The sequence below is a fragment of the Salmo salar genome, chromosome ssa23, assembly GCF_905237065.1.
Source record: "Salmo salar chromosome ssa23, Ssal_v3.1, whole genome shotgun sequence".
Taxonomy (NCBI): domain Eukaryota; kingdom Metazoa; phylum Chordata; class Actinopteri; order Salmoniformes; family Salmonidae; genus Salmo; species Salmo salar.
In genome coordinates this window covers 39,633,502-39,658,459 of record NC_059464.1, presented here as the reverse complement: position 1 = coordinate 39,658,459, position 24,958 = coordinate 39,633,502, and the positions used below count along the sequence as shown (strand labels likewise).

The 24,958-nt window shown below is 42.8% G+C and overlaps 1 protein-coding gene across 5 annotated transcripts in view; it reads left to right on the top strand.

The window, feature by feature from the left end:
* Positions 1-24,958, top strand: part of LOC106584595 (receptor-type tyrosine-protein phosphatase eta) — a 98,710-nt gene that overhangs the window by 70,746 nt on the left and 3,006 nt on the right. For 3 of the 5 annotated variants that reach the window (XM_045706246.1, XM_045706247.1, XM_045706248.1), the window contains 21 exons: positions 10,060-10,320; positions 10,487-10,747; positions 10,940-11,224; positions 11,401-11,664; positions 11,869-12,126; positions 13,488-13,745; positions 14,033-14,287; positions 14,476-14,739; positions 14,889-15,158; positions 15,301-15,555; positions 15,775-16,047; positions 18,069-18,332; positions 19,276-19,412; positions 19,554-19,707; positions 20,115-20,202; positions 20,280-20,324; positions 20,485-20,493; positions 20,610-20,697; positions 20,844-20,934; positions 22,054-22,127; positions 22,426-22,560. In XM_045706246.1, the coding sequence (XP_045562202.1) occupies positions 10,060-10,320; positions 10,487-10,747; positions 10,940-11,224; positions 11,401-11,664; positions 11,869-12,126; positions 13,488-13,745; positions 14,033-14,287; positions 14,476-14,739; positions 14,889-15,158; positions 15,301-15,555; positions 15,775-16,047; positions 18,069-18,332; positions 19,276-19,412; positions 19,554-19,707; positions 20,115-20,202; positions 20,280-20,324; positions 20,485-20,493; positions 20,610-20,697; positions 20,844-20,934; positions 22,054-22,127; positions 22,426-22,560 (3,989 nt within the window). Of the gene's footprint in view, positions 1-3,670; positions 3,932-10,059; positions 10,321-10,486; positions 10,748-10,939; positions 11,225-11,400; positions 11,665-11,868; positions 12,127-13,487; positions 13,746-14,032; positions 14,288-14,475; positions 14,740-14,888; positions 15,159-15,300; positions 15,556-15,774; positions 16,048-18,068; positions 18,333-19,275; positions 19,413-19,553; positions 19,708-20,114; positions 20,203-20,279; positions 20,325-20,484; positions 20,494-20,609; positions 20,698-20,843; positions 20,935-22,053; positions 22,128-22,425; positions 22,561-24,958 lie in introns of all 5 variants that reach the window. The other 2 variants (XM_045706244.1, XM_045706245.1) reach the window with 1 other exon arrangement.

Below are 24,958 nucleotides of genomic sequence, written 5' to 3'. Positions count from 1 at the left end.
AATGGTAAATAATGTATTATGTCATCTTGTAGTCACTTTTATTATAAATAAGAATAGAGTGTTTCTAAACAGTTCTACATTAATGTGGATGCTACCATGATTACAGATAGTCCTGAATGAATTGTGAATAGTTATGAGTGAGGAAGTTTGACGCACAACATATAATACCCCTTCCTCCAAAAATGCTTACCTCCCCTGTTATTGTAATGGTGAGATGTTAGCATGTCTTGGGGGGTATGATACTGTGTTTGTGCATCTGTAGCTTTCTCACTCATCATTATTCATGATTCATTCAGGATTTTCCATAATCATGGTAGCATCCACATTAATGTAGAAGTGTTAAGAAATACGCTATATATACAAAAGTATGTGGACAACCCTTCAAATTAATGGATTTGGCTATTTCAGCCACACCTGTTGCTGACAGGTACAGTTGAAGTCGGAAGTTTACATACACTTAGGTTGGAGTCATTAAAACTCGTTTTTCAACCACTCCAAAAATGTCTTGTTAGAAAACTATCATTTTGGCAAGTCGGTTAGGAAATCTATTTTGTGCATGACACAAGTAATATTTCCAACAATTGTTTACAGACAGATTATTTCACTTATAATTCACTGTATCACAATTCCAGTGGGTCAGAAGTTTACATACACTAAGTTGACTGCGCCATTAAACAGCTTGGAAAATTCCAGAAAATGATGTCATGGCTTTAGAAGCTTCTAATAGGCTAATTTACATGTTTTGAGTCAATTGGAGGTGTACCTGTGGATGTATTTCAAGGCCTACCTTCAAACCTAGTGTCTCTTGGCTTGACATCATAGTAAAATTAAAAGAAATCAGCCAAGACCTCAGAAAAAAATTGTAGACCTCCACAAGTCTGGTTCATCTTGGGGAGTCATTTCCAAACACCTGAAGGTACCACGTTCATCTGTACAAACAATAGTACGCAAGTATAAACACTATGGGACCACGCAGCCGTCATACCGCTCAGGAAGGAGACGCGTTCTGTCTCCTAGAGATTAATGTACTTTGGTGCGAAAAGTGCAAATCAATCCCAGAATAACAGCAAAGGACCTTGTGAAGATGCTGGAGGAAATGGGTACAAAAGTATCTATGTCCACAGTAAAACGAGTCCTATATCGACAGCAAGGAAGAAGCCACTGCTCAAAAACCGCCATAAAAAAGCCAGACTACGGTTTGCAACTGCACATGGGGACAAAGATCGTACTTTTTTGGAGAAGTGTCCTCTGGTCTGATGAAACAAAAATAGAACTGTTTGGCCATAATGACCATAGTTATGTTTGGAGGAAAAAGGGGGAGGCTTGCAAGCCGAAGAACACCATCCCAACTGTGAAGCACGGGAGTGGCAGCATCATGTTGTGGGGGTGCTTTGTTGCAGAAGGGACTGGTGCACTTCACAAAATAGATGGCATCATGAGGTAGGAAAATTATGTGGATATATTGAAGCAACATCTCAAGACATCAGTCAGGAAGTTAAGCTTGGTCGCAAATGGGTCTTCTAAATGGACAATGACCCCAAGCATACTTCCAAAGTTGTGGCAAAAATGGCTTAAAGACAACATAGTCAAGGTATTGGAGTGGCCATCACAAAGCACTGACTTCAATCCCACAGAAAATGTGTGGGCAGAACTAAAAAAGCATGCGAGAGCAAGGAGGCCTACAAACCTGACTCCGTTACACCAACTCTGTCAAGAGTAATGGGCCAAAATCCACCCAACTTACTGTGGGAAGCTTGTGGAAGGCTAACCAACATTTTTGACCCAAGTTAAACAATTTAAAGGCAATGCTACCAAATACTAATTGAGTGTATGTAAACTTCTGACCCACTGGGAATGTGATGATAGAAATAAAAGCTAAAATAATTAATTCTCTCTACTATTATTCTGACATTTCACATTCTTAAAATAAAGTGGTGATCTTAACTGACCTGAGACAGGGAATTTTTACTAGGATTAAATGTCAGGAACTGTGAAAAACTGAGTTTAAATGTATTTGGCTAAGGTGTATGTATACTTCCGACTTCAACTGTATATAATATCGAGCACACAGCCATAGACAAACATTGGCAGTAGAAAGGCCTTGCTGAAGAGCTCAGTGACTTCCAACGTGTCATCGGATGCCACCTTTCCAACTAATCAGTTAGTCAAATTTCTTCCCTGATCGACCTGCCCCGGTCAATTGTAGGTGCTGTTATTGTAAAATGGAAACGCCTAAGAGCAACAACGGCTCAGCCGCCAAGTGGTAGGGCACACAAGATAACCTAAGATAGCCTAAGATAACCATGCGCAATGCCAAGCATCTGCCTGAGTGGAGTAAAGCTCGCCGCCGTTGGACTCTGGAGCAGTGGAAACATGTTCTCTGGAGTAATGAATCACGCTTCAGCATCTGGCAGTCCGACAGACAAATCTGGTTTTGGAGGATGCCAGGAGAACGCTACCTGCCCCAATGCATAGTGCCAACTGTAAAGTTTGGTGGAGGAGGAATAATGGTCTGGGGCTGTTTTTCATTGTTCGGGCTAGGTCCCTTAGTTCCAGTGAAGAGAAATCTTAACACTACAGTATACAATGACTTTGTGGCGACAGTTTGGGGAAGGCCCTTTCCTTTTTCAGCATGACAATGCCCCTGAGCACAAAGCGAGGTCCATACAGAAATGGTTTGCCAAGATCGGTATAGAAGAATTTGACTGGCCTGCACAGAGCCCTGACCTCAACCCCATCGAACACCTTTGGGATGAATTGGAACGCTGACTGCGAGCCAGGCCTAATCGCCCAACATCAGTGCTCGACCTCACTAATGTGCTTGTCGCTGACTGGAAGAAAGTACCCATAGCAATGTTCCAACATCCCAGAAGACTGGAGGCTGATATAGCAGCAAAGGGGAGTCAACTCAATATTAATGCCCATGATGTTGGAATGACATGTTCGACGAGCAGGTTTCCACGTACTTTTGGTCATGTAGTGTATATTCTATTCTTAGTTACAATAAAAGTGACTCCAAAATGACATAATACATTAATTACCATTAATTTCTATTAGGCACAAAATAATCTGAAACACAACCAAAACAAATAGTAAATGCGTCCAACAAATTTGTAAAGTCACAACCTGGTTCCAGCCATTGCATGCTCTGAATATGGGACCAAATATTTTAAATTTTACTACTTAATAGACATTTTGGTCCACTAAAATGAGGGTGGGGGGGGACTATGTACAAAAAGTGCTGTAATTTCAAAACGGATCATCTGATATGGATGAAAATATCCTCAAATTAAATTTGACTGTCTGCAATTTAACCTCATTCAAAGTGCTGGAGTACAGAGCCAAAACAAAACAAAAATATGTCACTGTCCCAATACTTTTGAGGCTCACTGTATATTTTTTATTTTATCATATTTTTTGGAGTGCGGCAACAATTTTCTAAATGAATATAGGGGAAACACTGCATGTTTTGTTTCATATCTTTGTTCAGAAGTTATTGTTTATTTGATGGTATTTCTATCCGAGACTAGTGTTGAGTGACACTTGTTTCGTCAAGATTTACACAAACTCTCTCACAATGTGTGCTGGATTGCACAAGTCAGCCTGCAATGTCAATGTTTAAAGACACTATTGTCTATTGTCCCTCAAACCCCCTTTCTTGCACACACAGAGCCCGCAATCATCAGACACCTCATGTTCTCTGAAATCACAACATCATCTGTGTCTCTGAACTGGACTGAACCATTGGGAAACAGATCCTTCTACAGAGTAGAATGGACTGATGGCAATATCAGTGGCAGTCAGAATACCACAGAAACTTCTGTTAATGTTACTTCTCTCACTGCTGGAGTGCAGTACAACTTCACAGTCACTGCAGTGGCTGGAGATAACACAACTGTAGGAGAGAGCAAGACAGTTTCTAAGTATACAAGTAAGTAACTCAGATACTTTAATGTCAGATTGTTTCAATGCCTCAGATACGATTTGTATTCATTTATACGTTAGTTGTTTGGATCCAAGAACATGTGATGATTTTAAAGTTGTCTCCCCCCCAATGCTAACCTCTCACTATTACAATAACAGGGGAGGTTAGCATTTCTGGGGGGGTATAATATTTGTGTGTCTAAATTCCTCACTCATAATTATTCATAATTTATTCAGGATTAGGCATTAATAATCATTGTAGCATCTACATTAATGTAGAATTGTTTTGAAACATTCTGTTCTTATTTACATTAAAAAGAAATTAAATTACACACCGTTCATTTCTATTAGGCACAAAATATTCTCTAACACATGCAAAACAAAAAGCAAACACATCCAACAAACTTTAAGTTACGAGCTGAATGTAGCCATGGCATGCTATGAATATGGGACCACATACTTCACCTTTTACTACTTTACTCAACAAATAATTGAATTTGTCCCAATACTTTTGGTCACCTAAAATGGGGGGACAAATTTTTTAAGGTATCTGTGACCAACAGATGCATGTCTGTATTCCCAGGCATGTGAAATCCATAGATTAGGGCTTAATCAATGTATTTCAATTGACTGATTTCCTTATTAGAACTGTAGCTCAGTAAAATATTTTCAATTGTTGCATATTGCATTAATATTTTTCTTCAATGTGTCATACCCCCCAAAAAATGCTGACTTGCCCTGTTATTGTAATAGTGAGAGGGTACTATGTCTTGGGGGGTATGACATTTGTGCGTCTGTAACTCTCTCACTCATCATTATTCACAATTTATTCAGGATTATCCATAATAATGCCAGCATCCACATTAATATAGAATTAGTTAGAAACATATCCTATTCTTATTGTGAGGCTATGCAGTGTTTGTTTAAAATTTGAGTAAAACAATATTATATTTTGGGTTCTGATGGGGTATGATAGTTCAACTAATTTCATGAGGCATTCATAAGTTATATTCTTCAAGATTCAATTGTTATATACACTAAATCACAAGAAGTATGTGGACAGAGTATTAATATAGAGTTGGTCCTCCCTTTGATGCTATAACAGCCTCAACTCTTCTGGGAAGGCTTTCCACTACATGTTGGAACATTGTGGCTGGGTCTTGCTTTAATTTGGCTAGAAGAGTATGAGTGAGGTCGGGCACTGTTGAGTGATTAGGCCTGGCTCGCAGTCGACGTTCCAATTCATCCCAAAGGTGTTCTATGGGGTTGAGGTCAGGGCTCTATGCAGGTCAGTCAAGTTCTTCCACACCGATCTCAACCATTTCTATATGGATGTTGCTTTGTGCACGGAGGCATTGTCATACGGAAACAGCAAAGGCAAAGGGTATGGACTACAGGTAAATTACAGAAGTGTGAGTTCTTCAAGGACAAGATTGTCTTCTGTGGACGTGAAATCGACCGCAATGTATTGCACAAAACACAGGACAAAATCGATGCAGTGGTACAGGCACCACAACCGCAAAATATCACAGAAGTGAGATCTTTCACGGGACTGATCAATGACTACAGAAGATTCCTCCCAAACCTTTCAGCAGTACTCCAGCCTCTCAATCAGCTCCTGGAAAAGAATATGACCTGGCAGTGGACAGAACAGTGTGAAAATGCAACCCCGAACTGCGTGAAGTTGGCTTGTGATGCGTCCCCTTATGGCTTAGGGGCCGTCCTTTCACACACACTGAAAGATGGGTCAGAGAGGCCAGCGGCCTTTGCGTCACGAACGTGGAATGATGCAGAGAAGAACTACTCACAAATCGACAAAGAAGCACTGGCGCTAGGGGCATCAAGAAATTCCACGCATACTTTTATGGCAAGCGTTTCACACTGGTTACGGATCACCAGCCGTTGCTTTCCATTTTCAGTCCAAAGAAAGGTCATTCCGGCAATGACAGCGGCCAGGTTACAGCGATACGCCTTGTTCCTTGCCAGTCATAGGTATGACATTGAGTTTAAGCCGTCATCCCTCCACACAAATGCAGATGGATTATCCAGACTGCCCTGTACAAGAGAAAGACACAGGAGTGTGGATGCAGTGGAGATTTTGCATACCTCTCAGCTCGAGGCACTACCTGTCACAAGCACAATTATCAAACGGGAGACAAGGAAAGATCTGACATTGTCAAAAGTATACACCTACACCATGTCAGGATGGCCAGCTACGGGCAGAAAGGAGCTGACACCGTATTTCCAGCGAAAAATAGAAATTACAACTGATGGGTTCAGATTTCTAAACTTTAAATATTGTTAATCATCAGTTGTACTAGAGACATGAGGAGTGCCATAGTCTGGTTTATACACCAGAAGTGAATGGTTATCTGAAGGAGGAATGTATATGGTGGAGGCAATTAAGCTTGGAATGTGCTGAGTGAAAGAAAAACGATCACATGCTGGCAGGCACTGATAAGGGTGGAGATGTGGTTTAGTGAGGAAGGGTGTCGAGGTCTGGTCAGGTCACATTAAGGGAGAAGGAACAGTTTGTTGACATCATCACTTTACATCTTTATTACTAGACAGGAAGTTATGTTTAGAGAGGAGGAGAATCCACCTAAATTGTGGTATATATACTACCACTGGTGGAACCATGTCTTTGTCTTATGCAGCTGTATGACCCAATGGGTGAATAAACATGATTTTAGCTGTCCCGTGAAATGTTATAAGGTTAGTTTGCCAGGGCGGCAGGTAGCCTAATGGTTAGAGCATTGGGCCAGTAACTGAAAAGTTTCTAGGTCGAATCCCCGAGCTGACAAGGTAAAAATCTGTCGTTCTGCCCCTGAACAAGGCAGTTAACTCACTGTTCCTAGGCCGTCATTGTAAATAATAATTTGTTCTTAACTGACTTGCCTTGTTAAATAAGAAAATAAATGTAGAACCTAACACAATGTACCAAGGATGTTTGATGTGGGGAATGAGAGTCAATGCCAACATCAGGTTTTGCATCAACTACATAAAGGGCATGTTGGAATTGTCAAAAGGAAGCTGCTCATGAGGAGCCACTTCTGGTGGCCTGGTCTGGATCAACAAACAATGAAGCTGTTCGCGAGGAGCCACTTCTGGTGGCCTGGTCTGGATCAACAAACAATGAAGCTGTTCGCGAGGAGCCACTTCTGGTGGCCTGGTCTGGATCAACAAACAATGAAGCTGTTCGCGAGGAGCCACTTCTGGTGGTCTGGTCTGGATCAACAAACAATGAAGCTGTTCGCGAGGAGCCACTTCTGGTGGTCTGGTCTGGATCAACAGATAGAAAACAATGAACGGCAAGCGGCACCGGTGTGCCAAGTCTAGGTCCAAGAGGCTTCTTAACAGCTTCTACCCCCAAGCCATAAGACTCCTGAACATCTAATCTAATAGCTACCCAGACTATTTGCGTTGCCCCCCTCCCCACCCCTTCTTTTACGCCGCTGCTACTCTCTGTTATTATCTATGCATAATCACTTTAATAACTCTACCTACATGTACATATTACCTCAATTACCTCAACTAACTGGGGCCCCTGCACATTGACTCTGTACCAGTACCCCCTGTATATAGTCTCGCTATTGTTATTTTACTGCTGCTCTTTAATTACTTCTTCCATTTATTTCTTATTCTTATTCATATTTTTTAAACTGCATTGTTGGTTAGGGGCTTGTAAGTAAGCATGTGACTTATACAAATTTGATTTGATTTGATACCGGATGTTTGGAAACCCTTCATATGCCTGCTCCTGCCCGAGTCCACCTATGGGAATGGCCCACAGAGCCATGGCAGAATATTCATGTGGACAATGCCGGCCCCTTTGAAAAGCATACGTTTCTGGTTATAGTTGATGCCCATTCCAAATGGCCAGAGGTGTTTTGCACTGACTCCTCCACCTCAGATCAGACTATAGAGTGTCTCAGAACAACGTTTGCATGCTTCGGATTGCCTCTGCAGCTGGTATGCGACAACACGCAAGCTTTCGTAAGTGACGAGTTTACAAGATTCATGTCAGTAAATGGAATCAACCTCTGCTCCATACCACCTTGCCACCAATGGGCTGGCAGAACGCTTTGTGAAAACCCTAGAGCAAGGACTCGACAAATGAAAGCCCAGCAGCACTGATGTTTGGGATGCCTCACCGCACACAGCTGGACATCATGAAGCCAAACAGGCGTAATGAAGTGCTTAACAAAGAAGCCAAGATGTTCTCCGGTAACCGGGAGCGCCATCTCCAAACAGGACAGGAAGTGATGGTGCAAGACTACAGAAGGGGAGCGAAATGGACAAGAGGTACAGTACACGCACAAACGGAACCCAGAACTTACCAGGTTCAAGTGACCCCAGTCATAATGTGGTGGCGTCACATTAACCAAATGCATTCCACGGAAAACAGCACAACAACCGAGAGAGAACAGGCACAGAGAGCTCCTGGGAGTGACACACAGGGAACTGTAGAGGACGGTGGGGCAGTACAGAGACACCAGGCTGAAAGAAGTGAATGTGTTGATGAAGGTGCTGCTATAGCAGAAACTATTATGGAGTAAGCACACACTGAAGATGTGCAGGAGTCTCCAGACAATCCAAGGCGCTACCCAGAACGAAGGCACTGTCCAGACAGACTGGACTTATAAGCAAACAAACACTGTTCAAGTTCAAATCAAAGATGCAAAATAACTACAACAATTTCTGGGAAATGTTTCACTTGTGGTTTGGTAAAAGTAATTCTCATTGTATTAGAGAAGGAATGTTACGTTATGTTAATTACTGTCCCCTTTAAGAACAGAGCGCCCTTGGTCATGCGCAGTGTTGCTCTATGTTATTCTTGTACTAACTAGCTTTAGTAAATGTGAAGCTCCAGTTCACTTCCTTGTATCGGGAGTCTTTCTTATTATATCAATTAGTAATATGAGCTAAGACACTATAGCCAAATCCACTAATTTGATGGGGTGTCCACATACTTTTGTATATCTAGTGTATGTAAATAATGCAAAAGTAAAAACAAATGATGTAGCAAGCAATCAATCAATGAGATGGCAAGTAACCTAGTGTTTAGAGCGTTGGGCCGGTAACCGAAAGGTTGCTAGATTGAATACCCGAGCTCACAAGGCAGTTAACCCACTGTTCCTAGGTCGTAAATAAGAATTTGTTCTTCACTGACTTGCCTAGTTAAATAAAGGTAAAATAAGAAAATTAATGAAAAGAAAAATATTAGTCAGCAGCATACCACCCTACATCCCACTGCTGGCTTGTTTCTGAAGCTAAGCAGGGTTGGTCCTGATCAGTAGCATACCACCCTGCATCCCACTGCTGGCTTGTTTCTGAAGCTAAGCAGGGTTGGTCCTGGTCAGCAGCATACCACCCTGCATCCCACTGCTGGCTTGTTTCTGAAGCTAAGCAGGGTTGGTCCTGGTCAGCAGCATACCACCCTGCATCCCACTGCTGGCTTGTTTCTGAAGCTAAGCAGGGTTGGTCCAGGTCAGCAGCATATCACCCTGCATCCCACTGCTGGCTTGTTTCTGAAGCTAAGCAGGGTTGGTCCTGGTCAGCAGCATACCACCCTGCATCCCACTGCTGGCTTGTTTCTGAAGCTAAGCAGGGTTGGTCCTGGTCAGCAGCATACCACCCTGCATCCCGCTGCTGGCTTGTTTCTGAAGCTAAGCAGGGTTGGTCATGATTGGTCCAGTTAGTTCCTTGATGGGAGACCAGATGCTGCTGGAAGTGGTGTTGGAGGGCCAGTAGGAGGCACTCTTTCCTCAGGTCTAAAAATGTTTCCCTGTGTAGGGTGCTGTCTTTTGGATGGGACTTTAAACGGGTGTCCTGACTCTCTATGGTCACTAAATATCCCATGGCACATATCGTAAGAGTAGGGGTGTTAACCCCGGTGTCCTGGCTAAATTCCCAAGCTGGCCCTCATACCATCATGGCCACCTAATCATCCCCAGTTTACAATTGGCTCATTCATCATCTCCCCTGTAACTATTCCTCAGGTCGTTGCTGTAAATGAGAGTGTGTTCTCAGTCAACTTACCTGATTAAATAAAAATAAAATCACATTGTTTTTAAATGTTTATATTAAAGTGTCATTTAAAAAAAATCCCTATTCCTCCATTTTGCTTTACAGAGCCTGCAGTTGTCCGCAACCTCTCTGTCTCTAAAATCACAACATCATCTGTGTCTCTGAACTGGACTCAACCAGAGGGAAACAGATCCTTCTACAGAGTAGAATGGACTGATGGCAATATCAGTGGCAGTCAGAATACCACAGGAACTTCTGTTAATGTTACTGCTCTCACTGCTGGAATGCAGTACAACTTCACAGTCACTGCAGTGGCTGGAGATAACACAACTGAAGGAGAAGGCAGTCAAACAACCACTTTAACAAGTATGTTATTTTGCAAGTATTATTTTATGATTCAAAGGATATGGATTCATGGATAAGGTGAAAATGTCAATGTCGAAAATGGCTAAACAATCTAACCATAATTGGTTGTGGTTTTCTCTTTTCTGTCAGTCATTGCAATGAACCTTTTCGATTGTGCTTTTGACAGAGCCTGAACAACCTGTGGACATTGTGGCTACGGGACGAGGAACCAGTCAGCTGAATGTGACCTGGACCTTGCGTAACGGGAGAGTGGACTACTACATCGTGAACATATCTAATGCTGCTTTGAACAATACATCCAGCAATACCACACAGAGCAGGGAGGCCAGCTTCACTGGGTTACAGCCTGGGAGGGTTTATGAGGTCACAGTGACTTCTGTTGCTGGAACCTTTACGAACCAGTCTGCTCGGGTCCAGTTAGCCACCAGTAAGTCATGGTCAATGGTGCCTATACTATGCATTTACTGTAGTTGTAGTTTCTGAGAGTTTGTATGAGAGTGTGAGAATGTTTTCTCTGGTTTTGTCCCGAAGAAAAAGCTAATGTACCTAATGTGTGTTTGTGTGAACGAGAATTTGTGTTTGCAACTCTCCTAACATCACTCTTATTTCTCCTCCATAGAGCCCAACCCACCTGGACCCCTCAACATCACAGAGAGGACAACCAGCTCCCTCGTTGTCCAATGGACAACCCCGGATCTAATGACTGGAGCGCAAGGCATCTCCTATAACATCAGCTACCAGCTTAATGGGACTGGTTTAGGAGAGAGAAACCAGTCTTCCTCTACAGCTGGTCTCAGCAGTAACCTGACCTCTCTGTCCTCTGGGACTTGCTACACCATCACAGTGAAAACCATGGGACCCCAGAATCTAGAAAGCACCAGTGTTTATACATCGGAATGTACCTGTGAGTACACTTGTGACAACCGTACAGTAGACTGTGCTCTGGGTGATGTTTTGACTGTGAAAATGTTCCAGAAATATTCTGAAACCTTTCTAATAATCCTACATGCTTTAACACATTTCATATCCTAGTGAGATCACTGATTTAAGGTAGATTTTTTTTCTCTTCCTTCCTCCTAGTGCCCAAACCAGTGGTGAACCTCACAGCCACCCCGTTGTCCAACTCCTCAGTGAAGCTACAGTGGACTGACCCCGTGGAGGTTAAGAACTACTACACCTATAGAGTCCAGTACCAAAAGACTACAGGCCCTGAACAGCTAACAGTCAGTACCAACTTCACACAAGTCAATGACCTAGCACCTGGGACTGGCTACAACTTCACTGTTACCTCGGTAGCAGCAACGGGAAGCGAAGGAACTCCGGAACGCACGTTATGTTACACTAGTAAGCCAGTGTTCTAAACTTCCAAAGGTATTCATAGAGGAATCCAAGAGCAATGCAAGTGCATTGTAGTTAGCCAGCAAACTGCAGTTACAAACTGCAGTTTCATTAACTCTGGGGGTAGTCAGGAGGTGTATAACAGTGTCTGCGAAATGATTCTGTGTTATAGATGATATTAATACGATATCTGCCCTCTTTGCCCTTCAGAGCCCAACGTGGTCAGTAGCCTCATGGTTGAGGGTCTGAACACAACTGCTATCAGACTTTCCTGGCCCAAGCCGAATGACTACAAAACAACCTACTCTTATCTGGTGACCATCTCCAAGAGTGTGTCTGTGGTAGTGATCACCACGGTCGAGAAGTACACCTTCACCAATCTCATGCCTGGGAACTGTTATAACTGCTCTGTGGTCACGGTCGTCCAGGATGTTAAGTCTGATTCAATGGAGAAGATAATCTGCACAAGTACAGTTCTAAAGATCCCCCTCTCTTCTTCAACCCTTCATCCCTTCAACCCTTCAACCCTTCCTCACTTCAACCCTTCATCCCTTCAACCCTTCATCCCTTCAACCCTTCAATCCTTCAACACTTCATCCCTTTAACTGTTCATCCCTTCAACCCTTCAACCCTTCCTCACTTCAACCCTTCATCCTTTCAACCCTTCCTCCCTTTGACCCGTCATCCCTTCGACCCTTCCTTCAACCCTTCCTCCCTTCAACCCTTCATCCCTTCATCCCTTCATCCTTTCATCCCTTCCTCCCTTCAACCCTTCACCCCTTCAACCCTTCCTTCAACCCTTCCTTCAACCTTTCCTTCATCCCTTCAACCCTTCAACCCTTCAACCCTTCCTCCCTTTGACCCTTCATCCCTTCAACCCTTCAACGCTTCATCCCTTCAACCCTTCAATCCTTCAACCCTTCATTCTTTCAACCCTTCCTCCCTTCAACCCTTCATCCCTTCAACCCTTCAACCCTTCAAACCTTCATCCCTTCAACACTTCATCCCTTCAACTCTTCAACCCTTCAACCCTTCCTCACTTCAACCCTTCATCCCTTCAACCCTTCATCCCTTCAACACTTCATCCCTTCAACTCTTCATCCCTTCAACCCTTCAACCCTTCATCCTTTCAACCCTTCCTCCCTTTGACCCTTCATCCCTTCGACCCTTCCTTCAACCCTTCCTCCCTTCAACCCTTCATCCCTTCATCCCTTCAACCCTTCATCCCTTCAACCCTTCATCCCTTCAACCCTTCCTTCAACCTTTCCTTCAACCCTTCCTTCAACCCTTCATCCCTTCATCCCTTCATCCCTTCCCCCTTTAACCCTTAAACCCTTCCTCCCTTTGACCCTTCATCCCTTCAACCCTTCAACGCTTCATCCCTTCAACCCTTCATCCCTTCACTCCTTCAAACCTTCAACCTTTCAACCCTTCCTCTCTTCGACCCTTCATCCCTTCAACTCTTCCTTCCTTCAACCCTTCCTCCCTTTATCCCTTCAACTCTTCATCCCTTCATCCGTTCAACCCTTCATCCCTTCCTCCCTTCAACTCTTCAACCCTTCATCCCTTCAACCCTTCATCCCTTCCTCCCTTGATCCCTTCATCCCTTCAACTCTTCATCCCTTGGCTTTCTCCCCTTCTCACTTTTACCTTTTTTACATAGCAAAGTGGATTTCATCCGAGATGGGTGACAGTGCGTATTTCATATATAAGCCAAGTTAAAGACACTTACACAATTAACACATTTAACATCACACTTTTAGGATCTCTGTATCTCTAGTCTAAAATGTTAAATGTTAACGTTTTTTCCCCTTCTATCCACCCTTCAGAACCTGCGGTGGTGGAAAACCTCGTCGCCATAGGAACAACAACCAACATGAGTGTGAGCTGGTATAAACCTATGGGACAGGTGGACAACTACACCGTTACTATATACAAAAACAATGTGATGGAAAACAACCGTACCATAACCAACAACTATCTACAAGTTGTGTTCCAGAACCTGAAGCCAGGGAACGTCTATGTTGTCAAAGTGGCCACCAATAGTGGACCGCTCACTGAGGCACTAAATGTTACAAATGCAACTTGTAAGTCAGTCAATGTTTATAAAAGTCCAACATTCCAACTGTATTCCATTTGTTTAGCATGGACCAATTTGTGTAAATTCATATTTGGTGGTGGAGATTCCACGTCTGGGTTTTCAAGTCTTCATTAACCCACATGAGTTCATTCTATATTTTTCTGAATAGCATATACAGCACAATGCCAGAGATAGATCATAATCTAGATGGAATGTTGTCTGATGTCATCCCATGCCTGAGTCACTCCATCGGCAATCTCTTCCATAAGTGACTTCTCCCTGGTTTGTTCCCAGATCCCAACCCTCCTGGAGGCATCATAGTGGTGGGCCAGACCACTGGTTCCATCAACATCAGCTGGGCCCAGCCCCTGAACATGGACCTAGGTCAGTACAGCTTCTCTGTGTTCCATCTGGACCAGCAGAACCTGACGGAACACAACTGGACCCTCCTGGAGAACCTCCAGTCTGGAACACTCTACAACATCTCTGTGGTAACTGTAGGGCCGTTTGACTACAGGAGCACAGTGGTGACGACGGCCAACTCTACCAGTGAGTGACTACTGAACACACACATTTACACAGTATCTGCACAGCACGTGTGCTAGCAAGGAGGTCCTGGGTTTGAGCCTCGGTGTGAGCCGAATCAGGAGGAAGCAGTACTCGCAAAGCATGACGTCCATTACACACACACAGATTGAACATGTTCGTTAATTATCTTTGTTGTTCCTTTGTCCCAGGACCCCAGTCTGTGATCAGGCTGATTGAGGCAGGAATCACAACCACCAATGTGACTCTAGTCTGGTTTCAGCCAGAGAGCAAACCAGGCTACTCCTTCAGGGTGGAGGTCACCAACTGGTCTGTCACCGCCAACACCAGGATGAGCAACTACAACTACACCACCATCACCGGGCTACAGTCTGGGAGCAACTACACCTTTACAGTGACAACACTCACAGGGGACGGCACCATGGCAACCCCGGTGATGGTGTCTTATTTTACAAGTATGTTCCCATGGCAATACAACTAACCTCAGTTTAACTTTAAGAGTTATTTTATCTTTCTAAATTGGTATTAATAAGAGTACAGCATATGTTGATCAGTATTCACTTCTTTGTATACTGAAGACTAACCTAAGATCCTCTGTTTCCAGGACCATTCGCCATTAGTGGTTTGGTAGCCTCTACAGTGAACACAACCACTGTGAATCTGACCTGGACCAAACCCCCTCAGTACCAGAGTGGTTACACATACCGTATCCAGACTGAGGGGTGCGTGTCCGCTCCCACAAACCACACCACGGCGACAGGAGAGGGGGACCTCATCTCAGAACTCACACCAGGAACCAGATGCACCTTCAGTGTTTCCGTCAAGGCACTGAACAGCATAGAGGGAGAATCTGTCTCAACCTCTCAGTACACAAGTCAGATCTCCTTCCTTTTTATCTTTTTAGTTATTTGGTGTTTTTCTAAAAACTCTCAAAAGGATTTCTTATCGCTTCATATCTGCCCCCTCTCTTCTGTCTAACATCCCCCCCTCTCTGTTCCTCTCTCCCTCTCTACCAGAGCCTGAGTCTGTCAATACGTTCATCTACAACAATGGCAGCAACAGTACCATAGTGGTGCGCTGGGAAGCGCCCAGAGGAAACGTAGAGCATTATATAGTCTATCTGAACAAGGTCCTTTTCTCAGATTTGCTGAACTCCAGCATTCGGTCAACATCCTTCCTTAACCTGTCAGCTGGCAGAAACTACACAGCCGTGGTGACCACTATCAGTGGGCCCTTCAACGCTTCATCAGAACCTGCAACTACAGCAACTTGTGAGTTTGAGGGAGGAGATGGAGGGAAAAGTCCCAGAGTTCTACTAATTATGCCTCTTTTATCTGTTAGAGTTTCCACTGTTTAGTCTAAGACAAATATTTTTTCTCTTTCTCACTTAACCAGAGATAACTTTCAAGATTATTTGTACAAGGAAATTCAATTCACAGATGTTATTGGCAACTTATATAAACTGACATTCCTGTCCAAATCTCTCTCAGATCCCAACCAGCCTGGGCCCATCGTGATCTTGGAGAAGACCACTAGTTCTATCTCTGTGGAGTGGGGTGAAGCTCCTCTGATGACCAACACCACCTTCAGTTACCTAGTGACCTACCTTTCAACGCAACTAAACAACAAGACAGTCACTCTGACAAACACCAGTCACACACTGCCCAATCTGTCCTCTGGAACACCCTACAATATCTCTGTGGCTACAGTGGGAGTGCTAGGGCTCCAGAGTGAGAAGGTCTGGAGCAGTTTGGTCACGACCAGTGAGTGTCAACACACACATACTACATACATGACATACGAGCACACACACACACACACACACACACACACACACACACACACACACACACACACACACACACACACACACACACACACACACACACACACACACACACACACACACACACTACACACAGTGGCAAGAAAAAGTATGTGAACCCTTTGGAATTATCTGGATTTCTGCATAAATTGGTCATCAAATTTGATCTGATCTTCATCTAATTCACAACAATAGACAGACATAGTGTGCTTAAACTAATAACGCACACATTTTTCTTGTCTATATCGAATATATAATTTAAACATTCACAGTGTAGGTTGGAAAAAGGTATGTGAACCCCTAGGCTAATGACTTCTCCAAAAGCTAATTGGAGTCAGGAGTCATCTAACCTGGAGTACAATCAATGAGATGAGATTGGAGATGTTGTTTAGAGCTGCCTTGCCCTATAAAAAACACTCACAATTGGAGTTTGCTATTCACAAGAAGCATTGCCTGATGTGAACCATGCCTCGAACAAAATAGATCTCAGAAGACGTAAGAGTAAGAAGCTGGAAAGGGTTACAAAAGTATCTCTAAAAGCCTTGATGTTCATCAGTCCACGGTAAGACAAATTGTCTATCAGTGAAGAAAGTTCAGCACTGTTGCTACTCTCCCTAGGAGTGGCCGTCCTGCAAAGATGACTGCAAGAGCACAGCGCAGAATACTCAATGAGGTTAAGAAGAATCCTACAGATATCTCTGGAACATACTAACATCTCTGTTGACGAGTCTACGATATGTAAAAAACACTAAACAAGAATGGTGTTCATGGGAGGACACTACGGAAGAAGCCACTGTTGTCCAAAAAAAACATTGCTGCACGTCTGAAGTTTGCAAAAGTGCACCTGGATGTTCCAGCACTACTGGCAAAATATTTTGTGGACAGATGAAACTACAGTTGAGTTGCTTGGAAGGAACACACAACACTGTGCGGCGAAAAAAAGGCACAGCACACCAACATCAAAACCTCATCCCAACTGTAAAGTATGGTGGAGGGAGCATCATGATTTGGGGCTGCTTTGCTGCCTCAGGGCCTGGACAGCTTGCTATCATCGTTGGAAAAATGAATTCCCAAACCATGATGTGGACAGTTGGGTGATGCAATAGGACAACAACCCAAACAACAGAAGTAAATCAACAACAGAATGGCTTCAACAGAAGAAAATACACCTTCTGTAGTGGCCCAGTCAGAGTCCTGACCTCAACCCGATTGAGATGCTGTGGCATGACCTCGAGTGCAGTTCACACCAGACATCCCAAGAATATTGCTGAACGGAAAATGTTTTGTAAAGAGGAATGGTCCAAAATTCCTCCTGACCGTTGTGCAGGTCTGATCTGCAACTACAGAAAACGTTTGGTTGAGGTTATTGCTGCCAAAGGAGGGTCAACCAGTTATTAAATCCAAGGGTTCACATACTTTTTCCACCCTGCACTGTGAATGTTTACATGGTGTGTTCAATAAAGACATGAAAACGTATAATTTGTGTGTGTTATTAGTTTAAGCAGACTGTGTTTGTCTATTGCTGTGACTTAGATAAAGATCAGATAAAATTTTATGACCAATTTATGCAGAAATCCAGGTATTTTCAAGAGTTAACATACTTTTTCTTGCCACTGTATATGACATGTGAGCACACACACACTACATGCATGACATGCGAGCACACACACAACACCCACACACACACACACACACACACACACACACACACACACACACACACACACACACACACACACACACACACACACACACACACACACTACATACATGACATACAAGCACACACACACATACTACATACATGACATGCAAGCATGCACACACACACAGACTAATTTCTGAGCACATACACTCAAGCACACCCACTTACAATTCCAGCCCTGAGACGTTTGTATTCTGTGTTCATAGCTATTGTTACACTAACCTCTCTATACTTCATTACATCTCATTTCCCAGGACCAGAGAGTGTGCAGTCCCTCAGTGTAGTGACAGCAGAGGAGAACATAGCATTGACCTGGAACAAGCCTGTGGATCACAAACCAAGCTACCACTACTATGTGATCTGGACCAACTCTGGGTTAATCATCAGTAACACAACCACACTTATGGAAAACCTAATGATCGATCAATTGGTTCCTGGTAGTCTGTATAATTTCACAGTGACAACAGAGACAGCTGACGGAACAAAGGGAGCTCCAGTCTCATACTCCAGCTGCACCAGTAAGATCATAACATACTTTACATGCTTTCACATGTAGGCTACCATACTGTACCACCAGTGTGTGATGCATTGATAATGCATAAAGGGATTTATAAAGGACATACTATCATTACTATCACCTACAGACACTGATCCAGATTTACTATCACCTACAGACACTGATCCAGATTTACTATCACCTACAGACACTGATCCAGATTTACTATCACCTACAGACACTGATCCAGATTTACTATCACCTACAGACACTGATCCAGATTTACTATCACCTACAGACACTGATCCAGATTTACTATCACCTACAGACACTGATCCAGATTTACTATCACCTACAGACACCGATCCAGATTTACTATCACCTACAGACACTGATCCAGATTTACTATCACCTACAGACACCGATCCAGATTTACTATCACCTACAGACACTGATCCAGACTTACTATCACCTACAGACACTGATCCAGATTTACTATCACCTACAGACACCGATCCAGATTTACTATCACCTACAGACACTGATCCAGATTTACTATCACCTACAGACACCGATCCAGATTTACTATCACCTACAGACACTGATCCAGATTTACTATCACCTACAGACACCGATCCAGATTTACTATCACCTACAGACACTGATCCAGATTTACTATCACCTACAGACACTGATCCAGATTTACTATCACCTACAGACACTGATCCAGATTTACTATCACCTACAGACACCGATCCAGATTTACTATCACCTACAGACACTGATCCAGATTTACTATCACCTACAGACACTGATCCAGATATGGATCTTATTTTAGATGTATTTTATTTTTTAACTGTGTTTTGATGTCTTGTAATTATAATGAAATTCAGACATGGTCTACACATTTCCTAGTAATAAAAATCTAAACTGAAAACCTCTGTGTCTCCTTCACTGTGCCATAGATGCCAGCCCTGTGTCCAACCTGAAGTGTGACTCTCCTAACGGCCCCAAGGTGATCCTGTCCTGGACCAAACCCAAAGGTCTGTACCAGGGCTTCCAGATCACTGCTTATGAAACCAACCAACTCCCCCAGGACCAGGTGAGTACAGTAGAAATTGGTCACAAAATAAAAACAAATATTGATTGATTGAATACATTTATGATTGGCTGATTGATTGATTAATTGAATTAATTCATTATTGATTTCATTAATAATTTCATGATTTATTGATTGGTTTAGGTACACTATAACACTAGTGGTGACTGTACGCCAGCCTGTGGCCACACAGTCTCTGACCTTAAGCACAATACAGACTACATCCTGACTGTAACCACTCTGGGCTGTGGGAGTTCCAGCACCATCCAATCCCTCACCTGCAAGACTGCCATTAATGGTATGTGATAAAACAATTGCAATGTTGGCTCAAATTTGATGGAATAGGATAGAATATAACAACATAATTACCCTCACAATTTGAAAATATATGTTTTCACACAAGACGTTGACAGATATTAAAACCGTTATGTCTCGGTAACTCTGTTCAACCAAAGTCCTGTGGAACTCCCTCAGGACCCAGGTAGCTACTGCTCTTTTACTGTACAAACCACCTGTATGTAATACATTTATACAATTATTCATAGTAATGTATTCATATAGGCACTTATAAGGCACTTTGACCATTATGAATGCTTATAGCAAATCTTATAATACGCTATAGGGTCATAAAAGGCATTATGAAGGTTTTCAGAGTGTATCACAAGGCGTCCTCTTACCTTTTTTTCTCTTCCTTCTTCTCTGTAGCTGTCATCGGTGTGGCTGTCGGGGTAACGATTGGAGTTTTTGCCATCCTCTTCATCATCACCGTTGGCTTAATCATCTACTGGAGGAGGTGAGCGATCATCATCATCACTCGATAAATTAGATGTTTTTGGAAGGTCATATGATTGTGTGCTTTTGTTGTTACAGACAAACCAAGAAAGACTCTTCAGACATCCAGATTCACTCCATGAGGTGATTTCTTCTGATCTTTCACTTGTTTCTGTCTCAGTTTGAAAGTTAATGAAACTAATTCTGTAATAGCAAAATAAGAGAATATTTGTCATAAAATGACTTAAGTTTTTCTTTAACTTCTAACATAACTCTCTTTTTATTTCTCTATCTTTATTTCCAGAGCTAAAGTGTGAGTATTAACTCTTATGGTAACAGTAGACTTGACCCATTGAATGATGCAGCACTGTTGCTTGGTGTCACGCATGTGTTTGTGTTAATGCTAGTCTCCTGTGTCTCTATGAGCAGAAGCGTGGCCGTGAGGGTGGAGGACTACGAGGCTTATTACAAGAGGCAGAAAGCAGACTCCAACTGTGGTTTCGCCGAGGAGTTTGAGGTAAAACATAAAGCTATTTATTCAATCATACACATGATATGGATATTCCATCAGGCAGCAGTTGATTTTCTGTATTCGGTAAATATGCCTGTGTTTGCTTGTTCGCTACTGGTGCCTGGTGGCCTAATATCTCCCTCTCCTTCTAGGACCTGAAGCCAGTGGGAACAGCCCAAGCTAAAATCAGCGCTCAGGCCATGGAGAACAAGTCGAAGAACCGCTACAACAACGTGCTTCCCTGTGAGTCTACCATAACCCCTGACCCTTGACCCCTGTCTCCATGACAATGGCCCCTGTCCTCCTGCCACAGCTAGCCACAGCTACCATTGCTAATCATAACCAATCCTCCATCCTCATTGTCGAACAGACTAACTAACTCCTTTGTTTATTCAATAGCTCAGAGTTTGACTATAGGCTACATGTGCACCACAAAGTCAGAAAAGGGACCAAATGATTAGCGTGAGGCACATGGGCTACTAAGAGCTTACTACACAATATAGACTTTGTAACATTATTACTTTCTTAGCTAGAGTATACATATCTCCCTGGTATATTACATAATTTATGCAGCAGCATACAATACATTTTTGGACTTACATTGTTGTGCTGTGCTCACTTCCTCATTGTTGAATTTGCCATTTCCAACTTGTTGTGTAATGTTTATGTCCAATGGCCGATGAGCACCAATACGTTTTATCTATAATTTTTCTTCATTATTTCTCTTCATATGACAACGATTGAAAAGGATTTGCCAGTAGATTGTCGACTTGATTCATGATCATGACCGTTAGCTAAGATTTTGAAAGTATGTTGACATGATCAGTCCAATCAAAGCTACTGTACATATAACGTGATTTGACGTCATTTTATCTGTGGCCAATAACCTTGAGCCTTCTTGGATGGGCACTTATAATGTAACTCTATGTCAGAAGCCAAAGGGCTAGAATTTTCGAGGTCTCCCCTAACACTTCGGGGTGACGTAGTGTCCCCATGAGTGACAGAACACGGAGCCAATCACAGCGCAATGCTCCGTATTTTCTGCTGGCTTGCCCCACCACCACCACCACAGAAAGGACTGAGCTAGGCTGGAACACCAGCATTTTGGAGCTGCAATACTCAAGAAAACAAAAAAGAGACCATGTTTGTATGCAGTTTTATTAACTCAATGATATATATATTTTTACATTGTTTGCAAACTAATATGTGACACGTATTAATGCCAAAATAACATGCTAAACAGCCAAGCTGTGGGGCTCAAAACAGGTGGGGCTCTGGATGACAGGCTGCCACTGGGGCAGAGTGACAGGAATTCTCTTTCATTTCTATCGATCCTCATTCCTCCTCTTTCCCACATCCCAGATGATTCCTCTAGAGTGAAACTGTCCATCCATGGGAGTCCATTCGACGACTACATCAATTCTAACTACATCCCGGTAAATACTGACCTGTCATCATCATCATCTTCATCATAATCAGCTTTCTCCGACACTCTGCGCTTCAGCTCTGGAGTTATTTCACAAATATGATCGATATAGCTAGATAACTTCAATTAAGACTCAGATATAGGTCTTCATTGTCAGGTTATAGCTAGAGTTAGTAGTATTGAATCAGTTACATCACATCCATCTCACATTAACCAGGAGATACAGACAAGTATGAAAAGGTTTAGGAAAGTTAGATGGTGATTGTAGTAGATGCTTACGTACTGGGTCAATATGTGTCCTTTGCCAGGGTTACAACTCCAGGAAGGAGTTTATTGCGGCCCAAGGTCCTTTGCCGATCACCGTCAATGAGTTCTGGAGGATGATCTGGGAGAAGAACGTCCAGACTCTGGTCATGCTGACACGCTGTAATGAACAGGGACGAGTGAGTGCATACACACATATATACACGTGCGCGCACACACTCAGACACACACATATACGTGTGCGCACACACACTCAGACACACAGATATACGTGTGCGCACACACACACACACACACACGAGACAGCACACTTAACAGATTCAAGACCAGCTCGGTCTTGACTCTTCAGTCGGCCAGCCCAAGCAGGTTGTTGTTCAAAAGATGGTGACCAAAATAATCATATTTACAGAAACAGGAAACCCCAAATGATCATATTTACAGAAACAGGAAACCCCAAATGATCATATTTACAGAAACAGAAAACCCCAAATGATCATATTTACAGAAACAGGAAACCCCAAATGATCATATTTACAGAAACAGAAAACCCCAAATGATCATATTTACAGAAACAGAAAACCCCAAATGATCATATTTACAGAAACAGGAAACCCCAAATGATCATATTTACAGAAACAGAAAACCCCAAATGATCATATTTACAGAAACAGAAAACCCCAAATAATCATATTGATAGAAACAGAAAATCCCAAATAATCATATTGATAGAAACAGAAAATCCCAAATTTATCAGGACTCAGGATATGACCCAGATGCAGACACAGGAGGCAGATAGTACAGTTCTCAGATCATTTATTAGAAACACGGGGCAGGAAAGGGGCAAGTCAAGGGCAGGCAGAGGTTCGTGATCAGGTCAGAGTCAGACAGGTACAGGACAGCAGACAGGCTCGGGGTCAGGGCAGGCAGAATGGTCAGAACCGGGAAAAACTAGGAAACCGGAAAGACCGCCGGTAAGAAAAGACGAACTGGCAACAGAGGTATAATGAGAAGATAGGGGAGATACCTAGTCAGTTGTCCAACTGAATGCATCTTCTGCATTTAACCCAACCCCTCTGAATCAGAGAGGTGCAGGGGGCTGCCTTCATCAACATTCATGTCTTTGGCACCCAGGGAACAATGGGTTAACTGCCTTGCTCAGAGGTAGAACAACAGATTTTTACCTTGTCAGCTCAGGGATTCGATCCTGCAACCTTCCGGTTAATAGCTCAATACTCTAACCTGCTCTAGCCCTAGGCGGCAACTGGCAATACCTGGAGTGTCACGCTTGTTGTTGGTAGAAATGGAAGACCAAAACGCAGCAGGTACGTGAATGCTCATCTTGATTTTTAATTACTCTCAAAATGAACATACAAAATAACAAAACACGAAAAACGAACGACAATAACAGTCTGACTAGGCACACGGCTAAGCACAGAACAATCACCCACAAATCACACACACAAACACACCCTAATATATGGGACTCTCAATCAAAGGCAGATAGACAACACCTGCCTTCAACTGAGAGTCCCAACCCCAATTAACCAAACATAGAAACACACACACCAGACTAACCATAGACTACAAACACATAGACCATCAACCAAAAACCCGGAAATACTAAATCAAACACCCCTTTACACAAACACACCACCCCGAACCACATAAAACAAATACCCTCTGCCACGTCCTGACCAAACTACAAAAACAATTAACCTTATACTGGCCAGGACGTGACATGGAGGGGGGGTGGAGACAAGCACCAAGACAGGTGAAACAGATGAGGGTGTGAAAAAATATATATATATTGACAGAAAAAAAAAGAAAATAATCATATTTACAGAAATGTAAAACGCCAAATGATCATACAGTTGAAGTCGGAAGTTTACATACATTTAGGTTGGAGTCATTAAAACTCGTTTTTCCACCACTCCACAAATTTCTTGTTTACAAACTATAGTTTTGGTAAGTCGGTTAGGACATCCACTTTGTGCATGACACAAGCCATTTTTCCAACGATTGTTTACAGACAGATTTTTTCCTTTATAATGTACTGTATCACAATTCCAGTGGGTCAGAAGTTTACATACACTAAGTTGACTGTGCCTTTAAACAGCTTGGAAAATTCCAGAAAATGATGTAATGGCTTTAGAAGCTTCTGATAGGCTAATTGACATAATTTGAATCAATTGGAGGTGTACTTGTGGATGTATTTCAAGGCCTACCTTCAAACTCAGTGCCTCTTTGCTTGACATCGTCGGAAAATCAAAAGAAATCAGCCAAGACCTCAGAAAAATAATTGTAGACCTCCACAAATCTGGTTCATCCTTGTGAGCAATTTCCAAATGCCTGAAGGTACCACATTCTTCTGTACAAACGATAGTACGCAAGTATAAACACCATGGGACCACTCAGCCGTCATACAGCTCAGGAAGGAGACGCGTTCTGTTTCCTAGAGATTAACGTACTGTGGTGCGAAAAGTGCAAATCAATCCCAGATCAACAGCAAAAGACCTTGTGAACATGCTAGAGGAAACAGGTACAAAGTATCTCTATCCATAGTAAAACGAGTCCGAA